The sequence below is a fragment of the Mesoplodon bidens genome (assembly GCF_964165515.1).
Source record: "Mesoplodon bidens genome assembly, chromosome: 2".
In the NCBI taxonomy this organism is placed as follows: Eukaryota; Metazoa; Chordata; class Mammalia; order Artiodactyla; family Ziphiidae; genus Mesoplodon; species Mesoplodon bidens.
In genome coordinates, this window is record NC_138177.1 from 83850095 (window position 1) to 83874024 (window position 23930).

A 23930-nucleotide genomic window follows, 5' to 3' on the forward strand; every position below is an offset into this window, starting at 1 on the left:
TTTTTAAAGCAGCAAATCATAGAAGACACATAACTTATTATTCCTAAAAACATTATTCCTAGTAATATTTGCTGTGTGAAAATCAGACAGCTATTTATTTATTTATTTAGAATATTCAAAGAATGTCAAGGTAGAGCAGGGCGGTCCAGACCCAATGCTGACCTGTCCTTCCTCTTTGAGACTCCACTTTCCCACCAGCTCTCCATCCTAGCAAGTGGTCAGCCAGAGTCCTTAGCAAAAGCCCACAGAAATGGGAGTCAGCAGTTCTTTCTAAAAGAATCTTCCCTTGGTTGCAATAGGAAAGTAGTTCCCAGAGCGGGGCAGAGATCTCCTCCAGATGAGCCCCTGCACCACTTCACTGCCCCTTAGTTAGGAAGTCTGACAGTTTTAACTGCTTCTTTTTTTCCTTTGCATTTCTTCATTCAACATGAGAGCAAACATTCAACCAAGACTGGAAAGAAACAGAGTTAAATATGAACAGTGGTAATTTATCCGATTGGTGGGTAATTGATGTTTCATTTCTCCTTGGTATCTCTAATATTTGCTAATTTTCTTCAAGTGGTATGTAAGATTTTTATCACTATATTCTTTTTTTCTAAGTCAATAAACATTAAAAAGAACCTATTACATTGTGCTAAGTACAGAGGTTATAAAAATAAGCCTTGCTGTCCTGTCCTTAGGAATCCAAGGTTGAGTAGATGAAACAGTCGCGATAATACAACACCAGCCCAGTATGCTTGTTGCTATGACAAAGGGACATACAAAGTGCTAGGGAATCTAGAGTAAGGTATTCACCAAAGTAACTCCCAAATTTCCACTTCTTTGGGGGATCGAGTGCTCAGACACTTTGTATAAAAGCCCCTTCTTGGCCTCTTTCAACTTAAGTAAGAGCCACTGACCAGAGTTCGCAACATCTTCTGCAAAGCCTGTGGAGAGACAATAGATTTATGGAGCCCATTCTGCTGTTGTTTGTAACGTCAGGGAGGAAAATCTTTCCTCTACCCTCTTAGGTTCATTTCTTAGGGCCTACAAATTAACCTGACAAAAGACAGATTGGCAAGAGAAAAAAAAAAAAAAAAACAGATTTAATTAGCTATTTATGCATGCGAGTTCACAAACGTGATTCAAGGAGGGGCTTATATACCATCTTAATGGGGAATGGTGGGGGGGTAAGGGAGAGGAGCACTTCTGGGAGAACGAAATGACTTTTCGGAAAGATAAATGGGCCCTTAGGAGAAGAGATGGCAGATATGATAGTTTTGTGATAATGTCTATCTGAGAAAAGAAAATTAGAGTGATGACAAGTTCTTTGGGGAGGCTCTACTTTTAGGCAGATAAAAGATTTCAGGAATTCAAATGCCTTCAGCCAAAATAGTTTTTATGCCACAGTGGCTTATTCTGGACCCCTTCAGTGAGAAAGAGCATGGGCTTTGGGGCCAGACAGAACTGGCTTGAATCCCAGTTATGTCACGTACCATCTCATGCCTTAAGGTAAGTCACTTAATTCTTGAAGCATTGAATAGGAACAAGACTTTGATTTGAGATTTAGAAACAATGTATTTACAAAGTACTGATACAGAGGGTGGCAAATATTATTGTCTCCATTTTCATCATCATTTTTATTTTAAGCCATAATGCCTTCCCTCAGAGAGCTTGCCATCTGGTTGAGAAGAGATTTGTGCAATTAAAAAGGTTATTTCCGGGCTTCCCTGGTGGCGCAGTGGTTGAGAGTCCGCCTGCCGATGCAGGGGACATGGGTTCGTGCCCCGGTCCGGGAAGATCCCACATACCGCGGAGCGGCTGAGCCCGTGAGCCATGGCCGCTGAGCCTGTGCTCCGCAACAGGAGAGGCCACAACAGTGAGAGGCCCGCGTACCGCAAAAAAAAAAAAAAAAAAAAAAAAGCTTATTTCCAAGGCAAGGCGATGACTAAACGGGATGGGTGATCTGGGCAGCAAAGGCTGTGGGGTTCAGAGAAAGCCCCTGGGGTGTTCTCAGGCCCGTGGATGGTCAGCTCGGCTCTTCCTCCCCCCATGGACACTGGATTCTCGTTGAGTAACCCTGACTTACGGGCTTGTCCACGGATTCTTGCTCTGTGAGTTTATTACTGAAAACATCTGGCACTGAGCAGCGCCTGCCTCTTTGCAGGTGTTCAGTACAGGTTTGTGGGCTGAATCTTTGAGACCCACAAAGAGACAGGCTCTCTCTTTGGGTTACGTATGGCTCTCCATCCAGGGACAACCTCAGGCCTGGGGAGTGACAGCCGTATTATAAGCAGCCTCTTAGCAAACGAATATGGATTCTTAATTCTAAAACCAATTTCCAAATGCATTCAAGGAGGGCACACAGAAATGAACAGAATTAACACTGCTTACTTCCAGCTGATGGCAGGAGACAGAGACACGGGGCAGCCTAATGAGAACTGATCAGGATATTCTGTCTGGAGATAATAGCAAATGTAAAATAGTGAAAACTCAGACTCTCCTTCTGGTTGCTGTCAGATTTGCGTAATAAACCTGCACTCATGCACACGCATGCACACACACACACACCCGTTATCCGTAAAAGTCAATTCCCCAGAGAGTCTGACCATGGCAGTGCCTACTCTCTTGTTTTTAATAATAATATTTTCCATTTAATCTCTCTTAGCCTATTTGGAGGTTTTTGTCCATTCCAAACTCAAAGGGGAAAAAATTAGCATTTAGATAGGATTGCAGCAGCATTAAAATCAATTGAAATGGAAACAGAGATCATGGGAGGGTTGAGATGCCTGGAGTTTTTTTTTTTTCCCTAGGATGATTCTGATATGACACATTCAGGGCATCCAGTGAATCCCTCTGCTGGTGTCAGTGATAATCATATTCACTTGGATTTGTCCCCGGTGCCTCGTTCTCACACAACTTCCTCTCCAGGTCTTCTGAGGATCACATTTCCCAAAGAGGGGACCCTCCAAGCTCCCGCTTCTCCTTCTGCAGGAATAATCAATGCAGAGGAGACACAAGGCACATACATATGGTCCTTTCTGCCCAGGACGTAGAAACATGGAATGCCACTTGCTTGTCCATGGATTTGAAATACTCTCTCTAGATTCTTTACCTCGTCCCGACCTTCACATCCACACACACTTTTACTGTCACACTCTCAACCTTCCCTAACTCCAAATTCCAGACTCTCCCTGTAGCCTCCCACTTTCATGACATGTTTTCGAGGCCTAGCCTGCTTTGGCAAGCTTGGGGTCCAGAGCAGAAAGGACCCCAAGGAAACAACCTGGAGGTCACAGTCAGCAAAGCATCCCCCACTGACCACACAGGTTCTGCTTCTTCAATAAGAGATGTCTTAACAGGGAAGCACTACACTTGCATATGATCCTCGTGTGACCAAAACAGACCCACATCCTAATTTAGCGCATAGAGTCCTGTCTGCTGCCTGTTTGGGGACAGCTTCAGGATCTGTCAGCAGCATTCGGAAGTTTCCATAATCTGGTATATCGCCGACTGTATTTGCTGGCGGTGAGTTCTTGAGAACACAGACGGACATGCGCACTTACTGAGCTGTGTCCAGAATGCTTGTTGCCCTCAGAGCTCCTGATGAACCAGGCTCACATTCTTCCTCATTTTGCCTTTTACTGCTGCTCTCCTGGACCCACCAGACCACCGGGGTGAGGCCCCTTTAGTGCTAATGTCTGTGTGCAGTTGGTGTTTTCCTGTCTTGCAAACCCACTGATCAAACTCCACACATTCCTCGCAGGGGCTCATCAGTATTCCTGTCCTGAATGCATGCCCTGCTCGGCTCTTCTGTGGCCCTGCGTCCACCCCCCTCCACCACCTCCCATTTCCATTCCAGCCTCTGAGTCTGTCCTTGGTACCTCTCTACCTAGGGGAGTAACTTTGATTCTTTTCTCCCATAGGAAGATGATTTGAACGGGATCCACATTGTGGCCTTTGCGGAAAGAAGTGATCCAGGTAGGAAGCCCCCTGTCTGCTCCTGTGCACCTTAAGCCTGACTGACCTCTCACCTTTGTCAGCCCTCACCCTCTCTTCCGTCACTTCCAGTTTTTCGCAACCACAAGGTATCGGGCGCCCCCTGGTGGTCACCTGTTAGGGACGACTCCACTTTCCAACGTGCACACAGCTAACAGAACGTTGAACCTCATTCTGCCTACCTGCCCAACTAGGAAGAAGCACCAAGTACTGAGGTTGAGGATATTAAAACGCCCTAGCTTTAAGGATGTGTGTGTGTGTGTAAACATCTGTTCACATTTAAAGTTCATTTACCAATGTTGTGACCTAGCCTATGTGAATCACAATCCTACCTTAAAATAACAATCATGTACCCTTTGGTCTGAAAAATATTGTCTGTGCTTAGGAAACTTCATAGAAAATATTCCCCCAAATAATGAGAACTAGGCAGAATGAGCAGCTTATTTCTAAAGTACAAAATGACCCTATAAATGGATGTGTAATTTTGTTTTATTTTGGAACTTTTTCCTGGTTTCACTCTTTTTAACGCCAGTGGAAAGTGAAGTGCAGGAAAAATTAATTTTGCAGGTGGTAAAATGCCGGGTCCCCTCAGCAGTGCTCTGTGAATAAAGGGTCCCCAAAGGGAGGTGTAAGTGGTGATTCTGAAGTGTGTTTTGGAAGACATGGGACAATCCAGAATGCAACCAGAGAAGGCAGGGAACTTCCTTTAGGATGGCTAAGCTGTCAGGCTTTGGACTATGAGGTGCCTGGGCAGGGATTCCCAACCGGATAGTGCCACAAAGCCACCTGGGGCTGACTGAAACAGGGCCTTCAGACACCTGTCAGTTCACGGGGCTCTGAGGCAAGTGCTGATGCACCGTGGGGTTGGGAACCACTGTTCCAGGTAAGATACAATTGTGTCGTATTTTCCTAGGACCTCAGCCTCTTATACATTCATAGGGACAGATGAGGAAACAAAGGGTCAGAGAAGTTCAACAAACTGCCCAAGAGGGCACAATGAGCTAGAGGGAGGCCATGAAGGAGGGACAGATTGTCTCATTCATCAATATATACCTGGTTCTTGCCCATGCCTTGACACATAGTAAGTGCTCAATAAATGCCTGCGGGCAGATGATTAGATAGGCAGATGACTGACTGAGACTGAGCCCAATTCTTCACTGTCTGACCAGTAGTTTTTTGGGTTTTGTTCTGTTTTTTGGTAACACACTATCAGCCTCCATAGTTTCTTACAGGCTGAAACCCAAAGGTTTTATCATGCAATTTTTAAAACTGAGATATAATCCACATACCATAAGATTCACCTTTTTAAAGTGTGCAATTCAGCAGTTTCAGTATGTTCAGAAAATTGTGCAAACATCACCACTCTCTAATTCCAGAACATTTTCATCACCTCAGAAAAATCCCATACCCATTAGCAGCCATTCCTATTCCCTTCTCCCCCGCCCCCTGGCAACCACTTAATGTACTTTCTGTCTCTATGGATTTGACTGTTCTGGATATTTCATATAAATGGAACCATGTAATATGTGGCCTTTTGTGCTTGGCATCTTTCACTCAGCATAATGTTTTCAGTATTCATCTGTATGTAGTATGTATCAATAATTCATTCCTTTTTAGGGCCAAATAATATTCCATTGTATGAAAAACAAATGTATGCTGGAAATTATCTGAAAGCTTCCTTCTCCCTTTTTTTCATTAATTTTTTGAATGTCCATTGATATCCCAGTTTTCCTATCATTGACTTGCAGATTTGGAAAAACTCTTCAAGAAAATCTAGTCTGCATCCAAAAAAAAAAAAAAATACCAGTATGCTTCCAGCTTTTTTCCACAGATTCTGGCCACCCCTCAGCCCCTGGAGAAGCAAATAGCAAAGAAAGCCAGTTGCCCAAGGTTTACAAGCTATAATCAAAAAGAATGGGATCCCTGGTGTTGTGTGAACAGAGATGAGATCGCCATCAGCAGCAGCCTGCTGGCCAGACTCCAGGGGGCTTCCTCCCCCGCCCTCTCCCCCCTCCCCTCCCCCTCCCAGGATTGCGGGGAGGCCTGTCTGGCTTTCTGGAACAATGGAACAAAGAGGCCTCCGAGAGGTTGCAAGAACCTGTTTGACCGAGATTGCTGCTGTAATGAATCAAGCTCCAGAAACTACTTCCACCTCCTCCCTGCACAAACACCCCTGGGCCCGAAGCTGTGTCTTGCCCCAAAGGAGCCCAAGCTGGGGCTTGTTACTGGGAAGCTGGGAGAAATGCGCTAGGGGTGGGGGGAGGGGGAGGAGCTCACAGCATCTTTCCTGGGGGGGGGGGTTGGCGGGGGAGGGGTGGCGGGGGCGGGGGACCTGGCCTGCTCAGGGCTGCGAAAGGGAAAGGCTTTTCCGTGAAAGTCCCTGACTCTGCGACTAGTCAGTCATTACTCTCAGGTCACTGATGTGTAACCAAGCCAGAGGGGCCTGGCTGCAGGACTAGGAATTTCATTCCTACCCAGACAGTACTTCCTCATATACCTTGCTTTTGCTAACAAGCTACATGTGGCCCACTGCGCCAACCAAACCCCTCGCCAAAGAAAATGGGTCATACATCCAGGAAAATAATACAGCTCTCCTTAAAGAGCTAACAGTCTGGAGGAACTGTGCTGTGAGCTTTATGGAGGTGGTCCTATTTGGTCCCTAAAGCCACCCTGTGATATATGCATAATAATTATCATCCCAGCGTCAGATGAGAAAAGTGATTCTTAAGGGTTAAATGACTTGCCCAAATCACTCGATGTATCCAAGCCAAGATTCAAATTCTATCAGGCTTTCTTGACCTCTGAATTCATTATGATTCTGAGGAAGAAGGTGATGATGATGGTGACTTACTGTATGCTTAGGTGACATAGCAACCCCATGTGGGAGGTGCTACTTTTATTCCCACTTTACAACTGATGAAGCTGAGGCCCAGAGCAGCTGACTGGCTGGGAAGCAGTGGAGCTGGAATTAAGCTCAGCGCTGTCTGGCTCCCCAGCCGCACCCTGAACCACAAGGCCCTGCCTTGTGTCTGCCGGTCCTTCGGAGTACTACCCCTGAGGACGTCTGGGTGACCATTTAGCCTGCCCTCCTTCCTCTCTGCTGTCCTTTACCACCCCCTGCACCTCCAACATTTGAAAGACCCAGAGAAGTTCAACGACGCGCTTGAGATCACACGGTTAGAGGCACAGCGGACACAGGAGCTTAGATTTCTGGTTGGCTCCTCTGGTCACTGTCCATCTGACCACACTACCATCTCCAGGACTCCCCAGCCAGCTGCAGGCTCTGGGCATGCGCAAAGCCGCTGCAAGGAATCGGGGCGGAGGGAGCCGAGAGAGCAGGAGAAAGAAGAGGGAGTGAAGAGAGCGAGCGGAGACATCTGGAAGCTTGAGCGCCCGATCAATGAAGAAAAGTCAAACTTCCTCCCCACTGATGTTTCCGATTTTGGAATCTACGATTTTTCAGCAGCAGCAATAACAAAGGTCTGAGTGACTCGGGTCTCCCAAGGACTCTCACAGCGGTTCTGACATTCGCAGCCGAGAGCTTGTGTTCAAGGATTGCAGTGTCTGCTCTCCGGCCCTGAGCGTAATCGCTAGGTCTCTTCTGCGGTGAGCTCTCATCCCCGTTGCCCCTGCAGGCGGGCCTGGCTGGGAAGGACATTTCCAGCTCTCTGGTCTTGCCCGGTGCCCTGTGGTGCGGCCCGGCTTCCTCTTCCACAGCCTCCTCTCAGCTCCTGCGCTCAGAATGCCGCCAGAGCTACTGTTTGACAGGTTTGAAAATGAACTAGTCTCCCCCGCCGCCCCCAGATGTGTCTGCATCAGGCTGACGTCTTCTTTAGAACAGTCGGAACGGTTCACAAAGTGGCGTTTCTACGTGAGCGCATGCCGGATGGATATCCTCCAAGGGCACTGGCAATATTAGCACTAACAAGCTGGAAATGCGCGAACCGACTGCCGTCTGCGCCTGTGGAACACAACCAGTGAGGGGCCCCGAATCAAAGTCTCCAAGCCCTTGTTCCAACCGAGTTTCAACAGCCTCGGTTTCTTGGAAAATGTTTTTGACACCTGTTGCCTCAAATAGGCAACTGCTTAACTGAGCTTCCACATTTAAATTTGATTTGTCAAACTTAAAATTTGGTTCTTGCTAAATGCTAAACGTAGTTCCGGCCCTTAAATATCAGCACATTTAATCTTCACAGCTGCCCTATTGTATGCAGTAGGTACTGTCACTATCATCTTCCCCGATATGCAGATAGGGAAACAAAGGCATGGAGAAGTTAAGTAGCATCCCCAGGTCATGTGACTAATCACTGGTAGAACGGGGATTCCAGCCCAGGCAGTCCAGCCCCAAGCCCAAGCTCTATAACTACCACCTATGCTCCTCTGTATTGCAAAGCTGTACCGCTGGACTTTTCCACCAATGCTGGGCCCCGAGAGCTAGGAGACACAGCAGAGAAGGAGGGCTGTAGTAAGGAGTGTCAGGGTGTTCTGATGTCGCAGGTGCCATCTTGGGACCATGGGGCCCACACAATGTCCCCCTGTTCTAAGTGGATGTCTCACCCTAACAGGTGCCTGGGTGACTCGCCTTGTCTGGGAGGTGCTCCCAACCTTGTCCTCCCTAGGCTCCCAAAGGGCCCAGCTTCAGATGCCATGCCGCAGCTTTCTGAGACTTCCACACTTACTGAGTGGGCCTGTCTGTGAGGGGACCTCTCAGGTGACTGCCCTCCACACCTTCGTGTCCCAGCACCTGGCCCTGGGTCTAATACATGTGGGCACTCAGAACATTCCTGCCGATGAAAAAATGAATCCCTCTCATTAACACTTGAAATGAATTAAATGTTGATGGAGTGGGAAAGAAAGACAGAAAATCTTTGCAGTTTCTTCTGCAAATGCCACACATGGTAACAGCGGTATCATTTTTATTTATTTATTTATTTATTTGTGGTACGCAGGCCTCTCACTGTTGTGGCCTCTCCCCTTGCGGAGTACAGGCTCCGGACGCGCAGGCTCAGCGGCCATGGCTCACGGGCCCAGCCGCTCCGTGGCATGTGGGATCCTCCCGGACCGGGGCACGAACCCGTGTCCCCTGCATCGGCAGGCAGACTCTCAACCACTGTGCCACCAGGGAAGCCCGCAGCGGTATCATTATTATCAATGAGTCCCCAAGGTAATAAGGGAGCTGTTTTCTCCATCTTCAGACGATGAGATGGCAGCCCCAGAGAGGTTAAGTGACCCGTGCAGGGTCTTCAAACTCCAGACACAACTTCCAAGCTGCGTGATGCCTGCTTATGTGTGTCGTCTGCTATAGAAGCAATAGCCACAGGATCGGGCCAAACAGCCCGGCTTCCCAAGCCTAGGCCTGTCTCCAGGGGTGAGACCCCGACTCCCATAACTGCACATGGTGTGGCGGCAGGGAGGGTCTTTCAGTGCCTTTATGGAATGAACACCACCAGTCCCCGAGGTTGGGTCCAGAGGATGGTGTAAGAGCCTGGTGGGCAGCACGCTGAGGGCTTGGGCCTGTTACTTCGGGGCCACTGCTTGGTCTGAGACACACGTGTCTCTGCCAGACAGGCCTTGGCTCCTGACATGGCTGCGACTGGCCTGGAACTGGTCCCCCAGGGCTTGTGCAGCCTCATTCCCACCAGGCTCTCTCTGCCTGGGAAGGAGGAGAGCATAATCACCGGTTTCCCCTCCCACAGGATGTGATTCCCAGAGGTCTCTGGCTCGCCGTGGGAAACCTGGCCCATCCTGAGCCCTCGACCCTGGGTCGTGGGATCTCAGGGTCCAGGCCCGTGTGGCAGGGACAGAGTCACAGCTTTCACAGCACCGGGCCCCTCTTCTTGAGTTAGGGCCATCTCTGAGATTCCAGGCGCACTCAGGGAAATCGCTGAGACAGCCAACCAAACAGGCTGTAGCTGGCGAGTGTGTGGCTTAGCAACAGGTTAGAAGGAGGGGAAGGGACCCTGACTACTCCGGGGGAGGGCAGGGGCCGGCCACCAGCCCCCCTCTCCACCCTGGTGTCTCCCCATGCCCCTGCCCTTGCTTCCTTCACATTGAAGCTTTCACACTGGGCACTGGGATCTCAAGCACAAATTCGAGCAAGAAGATGCAGCAGTTTTGGTAGCATGTGGAGACCACAGATGGATGGTGGAAACGGCTCTCGACCTGCAGACCAAAGACCTGAGTTAGAATCCTAGCTCTGCCACTTGCTGGCATGCGATGCTGGGCAAGTCAAGTACTCTCCCTGTGTCTCAACTTCATCCTCTTTAAAATGGAGATGAAAACATCTTCCTAACCTCCATCAGGACTAGATGTGAAGATTAAATACAAAAGGACTCAGTAGCCAGTAGCCAGTAAATGCTCAAGAAATACTCATAAAATCAAAGTTGGGCTACATGATCGCAGACTTCCTGCATGTAAAGAACAATGTCCTGTGTTCATAAAGGAAGAAGTTGGGAGATGAACTTCTTGAGAAAAAAGGAGATTTCAGCTGGATGCAAGAAAACGACTCTTGTCTGTCTGGGTTATTGACTCTATAGTGGACCTTTAGGGAGGTCCAAGGGGCTTAGCCCTGGAAACATTCAAGAGAGAAGACAGACAAATGTTCTGGGTGGGGCTATACAGCTACCTGAATCTGTGGGATGTTTGGGAGTCCCTTCTGGCTTTGAAAATGGCTGCTTCTCTAACTAATGACTGCAGAGAATTGTCCTCTAGTTTCAATGGTGAAATAACTGCTAGCCTACAAATTTCAAAATAATATTTCCTCTTTTTTCTTAACCTACCTCTGAAAAAAATTATGGGCTATTCCTTTTGAGAGCTACATGGCCACAATCTTAAAAGCCCTCTTAGCTGGGTATATCACTGATAAAGGAAACAGTCATTAATTTCAAACTCATTCATTCATTCATATAATTGCAACTGTGAACTGTCTTCTGCTTCACATTCAATTACAAAAGCGAAATGTGGCTTCCTACACCTGCCTTCCTGGTCAAAAAGGGAGGGTCCACAGCGGATGTGTCCCTTTTCCAGCTCACCTGTTTTACAAAGAAAAAGTTACTGTCCCTAAGAGGAAACTGAACTTCTAACTTAAAATGTTAGCGACTGAATCCATGTGAGGCCAGTGTGATTGCCTTAATTCCGCTTTTCCAGATGGATGAGAATCCATTCCAACAGGTGTATGTTCAAGGCTGGGGAATAATGGGGGGAACGGTATGGGGCTTGTGAGCCTTGGATCAGGAATATCCAGATTAGCTTAATGACTTTAAAACAAAGTAATTAAACCGTGCTTTAACCATGTACTGAGGCGAGGTTCTCATAGTCATACCGCCTGGTACAGCCACCCCTGCAGACTTCAGTCACTGAGTCGGCAACAGGGGCCAGAAGGAATAGCTCCATGATACACCACCTCCTGGCGTAACTGCCTGGGAGTATGTCTTCTCTGACACACGGGGCCGCGACTGTGTCTAACTGCCCCCTTGTGCCCAGATCATTGCACTTAAGACATATGCATTGAATGAACAGATGAGTGGCCAGGTTCCTTGTATTCAAGCAGAAGAATGTCAGAGCATTTCAGAAGAATAATGGCTAAACCTTACTATGTGCCATAGAGACACTAACACATTTAACTAACAGTCATTCTATGAAATAGGTACTATTATTATCATCCCCATTTTACAGTTGAGAAACCAAGACATTAAATAACTTGCCCTAAGTCACACTCTAAATGGCAGACCCAGGATTTGGACTGTTTGCCCCAAGTGCCCGTGTGTTTGAACATCATGCTGGGCTCCCTCCCTAAAGAACAGGTTCTGTTCTGTCCTTGGAAATATTCAGGGATGCAGAAGGATTATGCCCATTATAAAATCCATCATCCTGAGCACCAAAAAGCTGCCCTTGACTCCGGAAGAAACTTCCCCAGCTTTTGTCAACTCAATTATTAATTTATTCTGGGCATGTTTTTTGAGCTTTCCTTGCTCCTCCATAGACACAAGGAGCATCCTCCTCACAAAAACTTTTTGTATTCTTGAAAACAGACATTAAGCCACAATTTTGACTTCTCTTGTTTATGTAAAAACTCCAATCCATTTGATGTTTCTTGCAGGACCCAGTTTTTGTTCCTTCAATCTTTCTCTTTTCATCTCCAAACCTGCTCTAAAACATAGAAACGATCCCTGTATGTACATTCTTATTCATAAATCCCGTTATGTGGGTTTTTCCGTCAGAAAACCACAACGCCATCTTGTGTGTTCGGCTTCCGTGCAGATCTTCTCCCTCTACGACACTGTGCCTAGACAGTTTCTGCTTTCCCTTTATGTGAGTTAGTCTTTTGCACTTCACGTTTACTTTCTACCTGAATTCGGGTCTGTGTGGTTGGATGTCATCCTCTTTGTGAATTTCCGATTTGTCACATGTGATTCTCCTCTTCCAGAGTACTGGCAGCATCACCTTATTTATTATCATCCGTCTCTTCTCGGCTGCTGAAAGCAGTCACTGAAGCTGTTGAGGAGAAATCCCCTGTTGCAGTCTGTGTATAATGATACTTAAATCCACAGATAACCCAGGTGGCACCATAGTCCCTGTCCTGTGACATGGCGACACACCCAGAGAAGGAAGATCCATAGTGTCCAAGTAGCAGCAGCCAGTGGCACTCTGGAGGGACTTGACTTTCTCGGCCACACATCAGGCAGCAAGAAGAATATCCCTACCTCCACCCCCATCTCCACCCCAACCCCTACAGTAATAGATAATGAGCACTAAAACACAAGGCCCCATCCATCTCAAGTGTCTGTCCTACAATCAAATTTGTCATATAGTTCAGAGCATAGATGGAAAAATCACCTAGGTCACCCGGATCTCTGCTGGAGAGGGCTGCCGGCCATAACGACCCTCTTCTATAGTAGCAGGGTAGCTCTGCCTTCCAGGTAACAAGGCCTGAGGGGGCCTAGTCTGAATCTTTAGTGTGATTTAGCTACAGTTAAAGAGACTACACCCACTCAAAGCAGAGCTCCTAAGAAGAGTGTGCATTTTGCCTAGAATATGTTAAGTATGAGGAAGTGCAGAGAAAAAACTTTCCCAAGAGGCCCCAGGTAGCCAAACAAAGGCTAGGGTGCCTGGAGAGAGGAGAGGTGTGTCCAACAGAGGCCACAGAGAGGGGCTTAGAATGGCTGGGGCCCCCATCAAAAGAAGGAAACTTTTACAAAGAAAGAGCAGTTGTTGTACTGAATTTCTAAGTAGTGGGTGAGTTAGTTGCTTATATAGAAGGTAAATTTCAGGCCACAAATCCATCTATGCAAGAGATACAACTTTATTTTCTAGAACTGAACCTAAATTTTACTACTGGATGGAGGAAACTGGGTCTGACAATTAATGGTCTCCCCTCCCCCACCTACCGTCCCTCGGGATCTGGTGTCTTGCTGGTTCTCAGGTATGATGGGTGAAGTGTGCATCTGGTCAGAGTTATAATCATCACCTATCCATGCTGGCATCTGCAGAGAAGTCCGTCATTCTGTCTGGACTCTAGCTTTATGCCAGGGTCACCACTGGTCCCCTTCATCCCAACCGCTGGACATCTTCAGATCTGCCCCCTCCACTAGCCTTGTCCGTGTTCCTCAAAACCACAGAGAACTCGGTGGGGCCTCCTTACACTCTTCTCTGCCCTAGTGCTCCTGCACCAGAGGATTCGCCAAGAGAATCTGAGGTCTTTCCATTTTCATGAGTTTTAAAACAAAGCACGAATCCCCTATACTCTGGGACTCCCTGAAACTGTGGAGTTTCTCTACATGGACACATGGGCTTGCTTTCGAGCACGTGCACATGTACACACAAACACATACACACAGGCACAGAGCTTATTCTCAGGGACTTGCCAGAATCTAAACTCTTTGCTTCTAGCTGGGAGTGGAGCAGGGACGCTGAGGGTTTAGGCTATCCTTTCTCTTACTAAACATTCTTCCAAAATTTTTGTCTATGATATAAAGTTCATCTTTCTCATTTCTTCAAGATTTAGGCTGTCTGTGCTCTTGAAGCTATGAGTTGGTCTTTTGAGGCTTGTCTCTGCTTTTCTTATGAATCATCCCTCCCCTGGGGGGCAATGAATGCTTCAAATTGAATAAAGGGATGGCAGAGCATGCAGGGAAATGGTGACGAGGGGAGGGAACCCTATTTACTATCTCAAAGCTTTGAAACCAACTGTCAGTCAGAAGCCCACTTAGTCTGAAGGTTATAGGAACTCCAGTTTGTAGAAAACTGAGGATCCAGGCTAAATGTTCTTGCTCCAAAGAGCAAATGCTATGGGGAACTCTCAGGGATAGTATCAATAAATTATCAGTTTTAAGAGATGGCACAGAGTACTGAGGACCGGACAGGAGTTTCTCTGTCCTGGGGTTGCACTTTCTGATGCAAGGCTGGTCAATTTTCATATGCAATTTAGCAAATGGAACTTAGCTTTCAGTTACAACCAGACACTTCCCTGGGAAACTTTCAATTTCTTTATTCAAAATGTTTATTGTTTCCTTTGAATAAGCTACTTTGTGGCTGGAGTTCTCATCTGACTCATTTTATAGAATAATCCTATAATTGAGGGTATGCACCAAATGGTCTAAGAAACACTTGTGGAAAAACGGCACTCTGCTCTCCACATTAGAAGCCATATATGCACAGGGCTTACTCAACCTTCTTGAATCCTGCTTCAGATGGCTACGAGTTCCTGGAGATCCTGAAGCAGGTTGCTCGGGACAACACGGACAACCCTGACCTGAGCATTGTATGGATCGACCCAGATGACTTTCCTCTGGTGAGTGGCTCAGACTGGGGCCCCGTCCTTGGCCACCTTCACAGCCTCATGTTTGTGTTTAGTGTGAGACCTGGATGCATGAAGGAGGATGTGAAATAGGAGGGGCACTTGCAGAAGCTCAGTGGCTGTCCCCACACACTGTGGGAGATCTTAGCCCCTGGGGCAACATAAAACTTAGGGCCTGGTGCCTACCTGACATGGTTAGACTTATTATTCTCACCCCCTAGAGGCCAGAAGTCCTTCTGCAGGGCCCACTCAAGCGTGTTGGGTGAAAATCTTCTGCCAGCAGCTCCATAGCTCCCCATCACCCCCCCACCACACCACTCCTTGCTATAACCTCTTTCATTTTCTGGGTGGGGACCATCGCTGTGAGGCAACCTGAGTTACTAAGTAATAAATGTTCAGAGATGAACATTTTGCATAGAGTTAAGAACAACCTCTGCTGGAAATTCCCTGGCAGTCCAGCGGTTAGGGCTCTGCACTTCCTCTGCAGGGTGCACAGGTTCAATCCCTGGTGAGGGAACTAAGACCCTGCAAGCCTCGCAGCCAAGAAAAAAAAAACCCTCAGGGAGGGCAGAGACCCTGCCTGTCTTGTTCAGCATGTTCTCCCAGGTCCTTAAAGCCCAAACTCTTGCTGGGTCAGTGATCAATGGCCAGGAAGCCTTGATTATGCTTTGTTTTAAAGAGAATAAACAGAATTTGTACAGTACATGAGCCCAGTGGTAATGATAGTGAGGGTAGCTAATATACTATCTGCCTAGAACGATGGTAAATTCTTTCCATGCATCATCTCGTCCAATCCTCTCAACAACCCTGTGAAGTACAGACTATTATAATCCCTATCTTACAGGTGAAAAGAATGACAGCTGGAGAGGTTAAAGCTGTAAGTGGTAGATATACTCTTCCAGTCCCCATGAGACCATATAATTGTCTGGGAGACTTTTTTTTCTTTCTTTCTTTTTTTTTTTTGGCTGTGTTGGGTCTTAGTTGCGGCACACAGGATCTACACTGAGGCATGCAGGATCTTTTCCTTGCGGCGTGCAGGCTTCTCTCCAGTTGCGGCACACAGGCTTCTTCTCTAGCGAGTTTCTCTCTAGTTGTGGTGTGCAGGTTTTTCTCTCTCTAGTTGTGGCACGCGGGCTCCAGAGCGCGAGGGCTCTGCAGTTTTGCGGCACGCGGGCTCTCTCGTTGAGGCGTGAGAGCTCAGTAGTTGTGGCACGAGGGCCCAGTTGCCCTGCAGCATGTGGGATCTTAGTTCCCCGACCAGGGATTGAACCTGCGCCCCCTGCATTGGAAGGCGGATTCTTCACCACTGGACCCCCAGGGAAGTCCCATGTTTGGGAGACTTTCTACCACTGAATATCTCCATTTTCTTAGCCCCATGGCCCCTTACATCTTTAGTCCTGCCCCAGTCAGAGATTAGTCCTCATGGAACCCAAGTCTGGCTGAATGAAGAAGCCCTCTTCTTACTCGTGTGCCCACTTACAGCACACCACTGCTTTCCCGGGCATCTCACGAGCAGAGTGGTGCAAAGTAAGGGACTTTTAAGTGAGACATTGCAAGAGAGGTGGAGGGAAATGGCTCTTTCACCACACATAAACTGTAAAAGAGCCACAAGTAACTTGGGAATCAGCTTTGGACTATCTCTGTAATATTCTTCCTTACAGCTGTAGAAGCTTTTATATTACATGCTTTCACAGTTTGTGTTATGACTTCTTTTTTCATGTTTATTTAAAGTGCTGAACGCTGGGGCCAAGTCTTCAATTTCCTCAGTGCCCACAGCTGTTTTGGAGACCTTTAACCAATGGTGACCTAATTACTGTGATGGGATGGCAGGTGGGTCCAGCCACAAAAAGTGGCTTTAACAGAAGCAGGCTTCTGCCTGCTGTCTAATTTTATTTTTTGTTGCTACAGCTTGTTGCTTATTGGGAAAAGACTTTCAAGATTGACCTATTCAAGCCACAGATTGGAGTGGTGAATGTTACAGATGTGAGTATACCTCATGAAAGTTTGCTCGGATACCCTCAGCCTGCCCTGGTTTCTGCCATGCAGCCCAGACTATGAGATCACATATAGGAGTCTGGCCCCGTGTGAAATGAGCAGGACCCTTGGCCTTGCCAAAGCTCAGGAGACTTGCCAGTGTGGCCCAGTCCTAGTCTGAGCCGGTCCCAGCCTATTGTTCCATGGTTCTCTTCCATGGGCACATTTCCTTGCTTTTGGAGCCAGCCTGACCTGGTTCACTGACTATTTAGAACTTTCCACACAAGTAAACTATCCTGTATTTTCTTCCAAAGCCCAACAAGGTCTCTTTACACAAGGGAACCCACACCAGGAGTTGTTATTGCTCAATGGGTGATGGGGCAGCTGTGGTCCAGAAGCCCATGGAGGCAATCACCATTGTGTGTGTGTGTGTGTGTGTTCATGAATATATGGATATATATGATATATAGGATCTATATGAAACTTCTGGTAGGACAGCCATGAAACTACCACCAATGAGACTAGGGATGGGGTTAGGGCAGCCAGAAATACTTTTGCTTTTCACCTTGTATCCTACTGTTCTGTTTTAAAATGTTTTAACTTAAGCAGAATTTTAAATTATTATTTTTTATTATTATTATTAATTTTAAAAGTAGTTTACAAAATAAAAGAAATGTAGAATTTCCCAGGTGACTGAACATCTACCAACAGGGTAAAAGGACATTGCTAACTGGCTATATATACATACAATAGAAAAAAATATATATATGCAATGGAATACACCTTTCCTTTTATGTTGCACAAACAGGATACTACACACACCATTCTGCAACTAAGCATTTCCATTTAACAGTGTGCACATATTCCTGATAAGCGTAAGTGACCTGGAGCCCACTCAGCACAGCTGCTTGGAACCCCCTGGCCTTGCTGATCCTTCGTGCACTCACTCATTCTGTCTCTGGCTGCAGGCTGACAGTGTCTGGATGGAGATTCCAGATGGTGATGACCTGCCCACAGCTGAGGAGCTGGAAGACTGGATTGAGGATGTGCTTTCTGGGAAGATAAACACTGAGGATGATGACAACAAAGATGAAGAGGATGAAGAGGATGACGACGACAATGATGATGATGACAATGACAATTCTGACGAAGAGGATGATGATGACAGTGATGACGATGATGACTAGCCCCCAACTCCAGATGATTTTCATGAAAACAAAAGCACAGCTACCCACCACCATGTAGACAGCACAAGGTAGCAGCAAGCAGCCCTGGCCCACGTCCAGCCAGCTCGTTTCCCTTTTCCAACATCACTTTTCCCACTTCCTTCTCATCAGGAGATGTGCAACTCAGCAAATGCCTTTCTAAATCCAGCAATCCCACTCAGCAAGAACAGTGGGGAATTTTTCCCATGTCGACGGTCTTGATTGTCATGAAAAAACTCTCGTTCTTTGCCAGATCATCAGTGGCCATGGCAGTGCCCGAATCTGGCAGTCTGGGGAGAGCAATCCCCTAACACCTTGACTCAAATTTACTTGTTGTCTTTGACTATGGCAGTAACAGAATTCACAGCTTGCTAACTCACAAGCATGGTGTGACCTTATAACCAGAGCCCGGGGAAGACACACAATCCACTTAGCCCCCATGCCTACAACATCAGTTAGGATCCCTCCTAAAGCCAAGAGGATCCCTCTTAGGGAAGGCTCAGGCTTGGAAACAAGTTTATAAATCAGCTTCTCGTGGTTCTATTAAACTTATTTTAAGTGTAGGTCTGACCATTATGAACTCAGATCCAAACCTTTGGATGGCTATTGAGAGGTAGGTCTTGAAAAACATGTGTACTGATGTCACCATCATTTCTAGTATATTAGGATACTGGGATGGGAGGTTGATTTGCTCTCTGAACTTCCCTCTAGGTGAGTGTTCTCGCATAGACACACAGGGGTTTGTTTTCATTCTTTCTGATGGCTTTAGGTCTCTGATTGGGTCAGCTGGCATCCTAGCCTGAGCTGGGACCCTGATACCCCCTCTCTTTTGCTCCTAGGCAGCCTTCCCATTCAAAGTTGGTTTATCCAGAGGGCAATTAACTCTCCATCTATCAGTGCTCCCACAGTTGAACAGAACAATAATAATTAGAGTTCATAATGATACCCTGAGGCACTGAAAAAAATCCCTCAGTGCCTTCCAAACTATCTAAAAGTTATATTGTGCTCGGTAGTTTTAGTGTTAAGTGTGCATTATAATGTTCTAATTTATTTTCTCAATCTTTTAACACACGTGTAAGACATTGCAAATTCTTTGAAAATAGGGCAATCCTTTATGGAATAGTAGCTACCTAACTCTGTCATTAAAGTTATATTTTGAAAATACTGAGACTATCTTGAACATCCTCTCCTGATTTTTTGTTTCTGCTCATTCTCTCTGGACTCCTGTTCTTCCTCTCTATTCTTTCTTCGTTTTCCTTTCTGGCCCCTCTTCCTCTGCCTGTCCTTTAAATGTTAGTCTTCCACAGTATCACTCAGCTCTAACATTTTTCCAAGACAGTTTATCATCCATGTCCATCAGCTAATAACTTCCAAGTCTGGGTCTCTAACCTTGACCTCTCTCCTTAGCTTTAGACTCACTCATTCAACTGCTTCTGGACATCTTGGTTTGGATGTTGCACAAGTGCTTCAGACAACATCACAAAAGCCAAACTCATTACCTTCTCCCCTAAACTTCTCCTTCTCCTCTTCTTGGAGCCCCAGTTCAAATGATTAATATCACCATCTGTCCAATTGCCTGGGTGGTCTGAAGGGGTCCCCTTCCCCTCTGCTCCCATGGCATTTTGTGCATACCCCAAATCCTGGCACTCATCATTTAAATGGTAGCACATATTTGTATGTCTGTCTTTTCACTAAAACACAGGCTCCTTGGAGACAAGGAATTTATTTACTGTTGTATCCCCAACACCTAGCACTTTGCTCAGCATGAAGTAGATACTCATTTGTTGAACTGATGGGTGAATAATTGTTTGATCAGCACTGTGGGATCACAGTGCTTCCAAGGCCTCCTTATTTTTATCCCTTCGCCTCACAAAACAAGGCAGACACTTCCCAAGCTGGGCTATGTTGCCCTCCAGACAGGCCCAAATAAGTTCCAGGGGAGGTGAGTTTTCAAAGTGATCTTTGAAGCTAACCTTTCAAATAGCCAAGGAATGTGCTCTGTCATGAAAGTGGTCTATTTCCCAGCCCAGGAAAATTCCCTGGTTCTTACAGGCCTGAGTAATATGCATTAAGTTTAACATGCTATGCTGCTCCTGTGCTAGAAGCACTGAGTGTTAAACTAGTACTATCTGTAAGTAGTAGTGCTGTTTAGTTATTGGTCTAAAACTTTTTCAGCTGATATTTATTGAATGGTATGTGCCCAGAGCACTATGCTATATGCTTCACATGTATTGTCTCGTTTAATCCTTACAAAGATCTTATGAGATGAGTTTTGTTATTTTCCCCATTTTACAGATGAGGAAACTGAATGAGGCACAGAGGCCTCGAGTAATTTTCCCAGGGTCACACAAATACTTTAAAGGAGTGTAAATGTAACCCCATTTTTATAGTTAAATCAAGGATTTAAACTATATTTAATTCCTTAAATTAAGCAATCAAAGGATTCCATTTCTTTTCTTCAGATGGTGTCCCAAGATGGACTCAAGTGAATTTCTCGTAATCCTTTTTACTGCTTAAGCCAAGATGCCCTTTCCCCTTTCATTCTGGAGGCAAGTAATCAATTATACAGTACTAGAAATGTAGGCTAATTAGAACTGTGAGATCTGGCCATCTTGCTAGAAAACAAAATAAAACAAAAAATCATTGTGTTATCAAGAATGCACAATCATTTAAATATATTTCTTTAGAACATCATCTCATAGTTGAAATGAGCTTGTCTCTTCTGTAACAAGGTTGTGTACTGTCCAGGCCCTAGTTTGTATTGCCCAGGAAGCCCTTTCTGTTAATGATGTCACCAGTCACAGGTCATTATCGAATAGCTTTTGATCAATAATCCCTGCTACACCCAGACACACACATCCCTTGAATGGGTCCTTTGGCCTGTCTTCGAACTTCCCACTCTCACCATGGCTCCTCAACCCTGCTCAGTGAGCGTCAGAATCATGTCTGAGCTTATTTTAGAAAACACAGACTCTTGTCACTAGCCCAGACTTACTGATATACGTCTCCAGAGTTGGGGCCTGACCCTCTCCATTTTTTTTTTTTTTTTTTTTTGCGGTATGCGGGCCTCTCACTGTTGTGGCCTCTCCCGTTGCAGAGCACAGGCTCCGGACACGCAGGCTCAGCGGCCATGGCTCACGGGCCCAGCCGCTCCGTGGCATGTGGGATCCCCCCGGACCGGGGCACGAACCCGCGTGCCCTGCATCGGCAGGCGGACTCTCAACCACTGTGCCACGAGGGAAGCCTGACCCTCTCCTTTTTAACAAGAGTCACTGGGGATGGATGCAAGTCAGCACTGACCACTGCTCTTGCCACTCCCCCCAGTCATCTCATCCAGCCTACGGCTTCCAACTCTCTCTGTCTCTAGCCAGGCCTCTCCTGAGTTCCAAGCCCCTCTCTCCAGCCATCTCCCCTGGACAGCATCACTTGGATGTCCCATAGGCACCTTAGACCAACACAGCTTTGGGGCTTTAAGGGGGGACTGCCCTTAAAATGTATTGATAGCTCTCTTTTCCTGACTGAGATCTGAACCAACTGAGAAATTAGCTCCAAAAGTCACCCTGATTACAGAGAAGCAGTAATTTGGAGACTAGAGATTAGGAGAATGGGCTTGCCAGTTTCCAACCTTCAAGTGCAGGTCATCCAGGTGTGCAGAGAGGACCAGTGCTCTCAGCGCTCAAGGATGGAGAGGCAGGAGAAAAGGAGTGGACCCCTCACACTAACTGCACCCTAAGCACTTCACTCTAAGAAACATGGAGAAATGGCTACCGCCTATTAACCCGGTAACTTACTCCATCTCAGGACGGGAACAAGGACTGGACAAAAGGCCAGCAATATGTTGGGGAAAGTCCTTCACAGAAGCAGAGGAGTGGGGAAGAGGCATCCCCCTCTGACAATGTCCCAGCCAGAAACCTTAGAGCCATTTTGTTGTCTCCCACTTTCGCATCCAATAGGGAGCAAGTCCAGTCCTCTTTTCTTCACTTGCTCTTACTGTGTAATTGAGGCTTTACAATCTCTCAGCTGTGTGACCACAAGTTTCTGACTGTACTTCCATCTCCAGCCCTGCACACTGCAATCAAACGATCTTTTGAAAATGAAAAACTGATCATGTCACACACATGCTTAAAATTCTTCAGTGGTTCTCTATTCCCAATAGGTGCTTAAAATTTGTTGTTGTTGTTGTTTTTAAAGATTATGAGGCCAAAGAGCAAGTAATGAATGGACAGTTTTCTGACGGCCAAACGTAGAGTCTAGACCGTGGGGCATGAGGCTGGGGAGGAACAATGAAGTAGGGCTTGTAAAACTAAAAGTCCTTGAAGAGTCTCTCCTCCACAAGAGGAAAGCAAAGTCTGAGTAGTGTTGATGCTGGGGATATCTGGGCTCAGGGATGAGAAGAGCACTGGCCTAGCTGGGGTGATCCATGCTGCAAATGTGGACCGCCATCTTGGAATGATGGCGTCCAAATGCCTCATCTGGATTATAGCACCCAGTTGTTATTTAAGCAGAAGTGGGGTGAGTACCACTGCCAGCGAGCTAAGGGGTCAGGACCAGCTTTGTCATGGGGTAAAAACTGATTTCCTTTACAGGACACCGGCAGTCTATGTGAAGTGTCTCTCGTCTACCTTACCATCCTCATGTCTCATGACACCTCCCAACCAACTGCCCCTTTGCCCCTCTACTCTTAGAACCTGAACTTGGCCGAAGCTGCCTGGCTGTTTAACACCTCCAAGCCTTGGCTCATGCTGTTCCATCTACTGGAAAGCCTGTCCTTCCCCATCTGTGCCTGCCTGGCAAACTCCTATAGAGATACACTCTGTGACACTTCCAGTCACGCCCCAGGCAAATGGACCACCTCCTCTGCTGAGGCCTCGCTGCACCCCATGGAGGCCTCTTATAGAACCTGCAATGTATTGTACTATTTAGTGTGTGTCTCCCCACCCCCACCCCCCGGCCATTAGTCTGAAAGCAACCTTAGGGAAAAGACTTTGGCTGATTCTGTTCTATCCTCAGTGTGTAAACCCGGATTGGTACTTAATCTTTTTTTTTTTTTATTTTTTTTTTATACAGCAGGTTCTTATTAGTCATCCATTTTATATACATCAGTGTATACATGTCAATCCCAATCTCCCAATTCATCACAACCCCCCACCCTACCCCCTACCACTTTCCCCCCTTGGTGTCCATAGGTTTGTTCTCTACATCTGTGTCTCAATTTCTGCCCTGAAAACCGGTTCATCTGTACCATTTTTCTAGGTTCCATATATATGTGTTAATATGCGATATTTGTTTTTCTCTTTCTGACATACTTCACTCTGTATGACAGTCTCTAGTTCATCCACGTCTCTACAAATGACCCAGTTTCATTCCTTTTTGTGGCTGAGTAATATTCCATTGTATATATGTACCACATCTTCTTTATCCATTTGTCTGTTGATGGGCATTTAGGTTGCTTCCATGACCTGGCTATTGTAAATAGTGCTGCAATGAACATTGGGGTGCATGTGTCTTCTTGAATTATGGTTTTCTCTGGGTATATGCCCAGTAGTGGGACTGCTGGGTCATATGGTAATTCTACTTTTAGTTCTTTAAGGGACCTCCATACTGTTCTCCATAGTGGCTGTATCAATTTACATTCCCACCAACAGTGCAAGAGGATTCCCTTTTCTCCACACCCTCTCCAGCATTTATTGTTTGTAGATTTTCTGATGATGCCCATTCTAACTGGTGTGAGGTGATACCTCATTGTAGTTTTGATTTTGCATTTCTCTAATAATTAGTGATGTTGAGCAGCTTTTCATGTGCTTCTTGGCCATCTGTATGTCCTCTTTGGAGAAATGTCTATTTAGGTCTTCTGCCCATTTTTTTATTGGGTTGCTTGTTTTTTTGATAATGAGCTGCATGAGTTGCTTCTATATTTTGGAGATTAATCCTTTGTCTGTTGATTCATTTGCAAATATCTTCCCCCATTCTGAGGGTTG

At 46.4% G+C, this 23930-nt stretch overlaps 1 protein-coding gene across 2 annotated transcripts in view; it reads left to right on the forward strand.

Moving 5' to 3' along the window:
* The window catches only part of CASQ2 (calsequestrin 2), a gene marked incomplete at both ends in the record, with an annotated part of 63417 nt that extends 45483 nt beyond the window's left edge, over positions 1 to 17934 (forward strand). Inside the window, 5 exons of one of the 2 annotated variants that reach the window (XM_081224550.1) lie at positions 3648 to 3656; positions 3906 to 3960; positions 14667 to 14767; positions 16682 to 16756; positions 17716 to 17934. In XM_081224550.1, coding sequence (XP_081080676.1) covers positions 3648 to 3656; positions 3906 to 3960; positions 14667 to 14767; positions 16682 to 16756; positions 17716 to 17934 — 459 coding nt within the window. The remainder of the gene's footprint in view (positions 1 to 3647; positions 3657 to 3905; positions 3961 to 14666; positions 14768 to 16681; positions 16757 to 17715) is intronic. The other variant, XM_081224549.1, reaches the window with a different exon arrangement.
* Positions 17935 to 23930: the final 5996 nt, after the last annotated feature.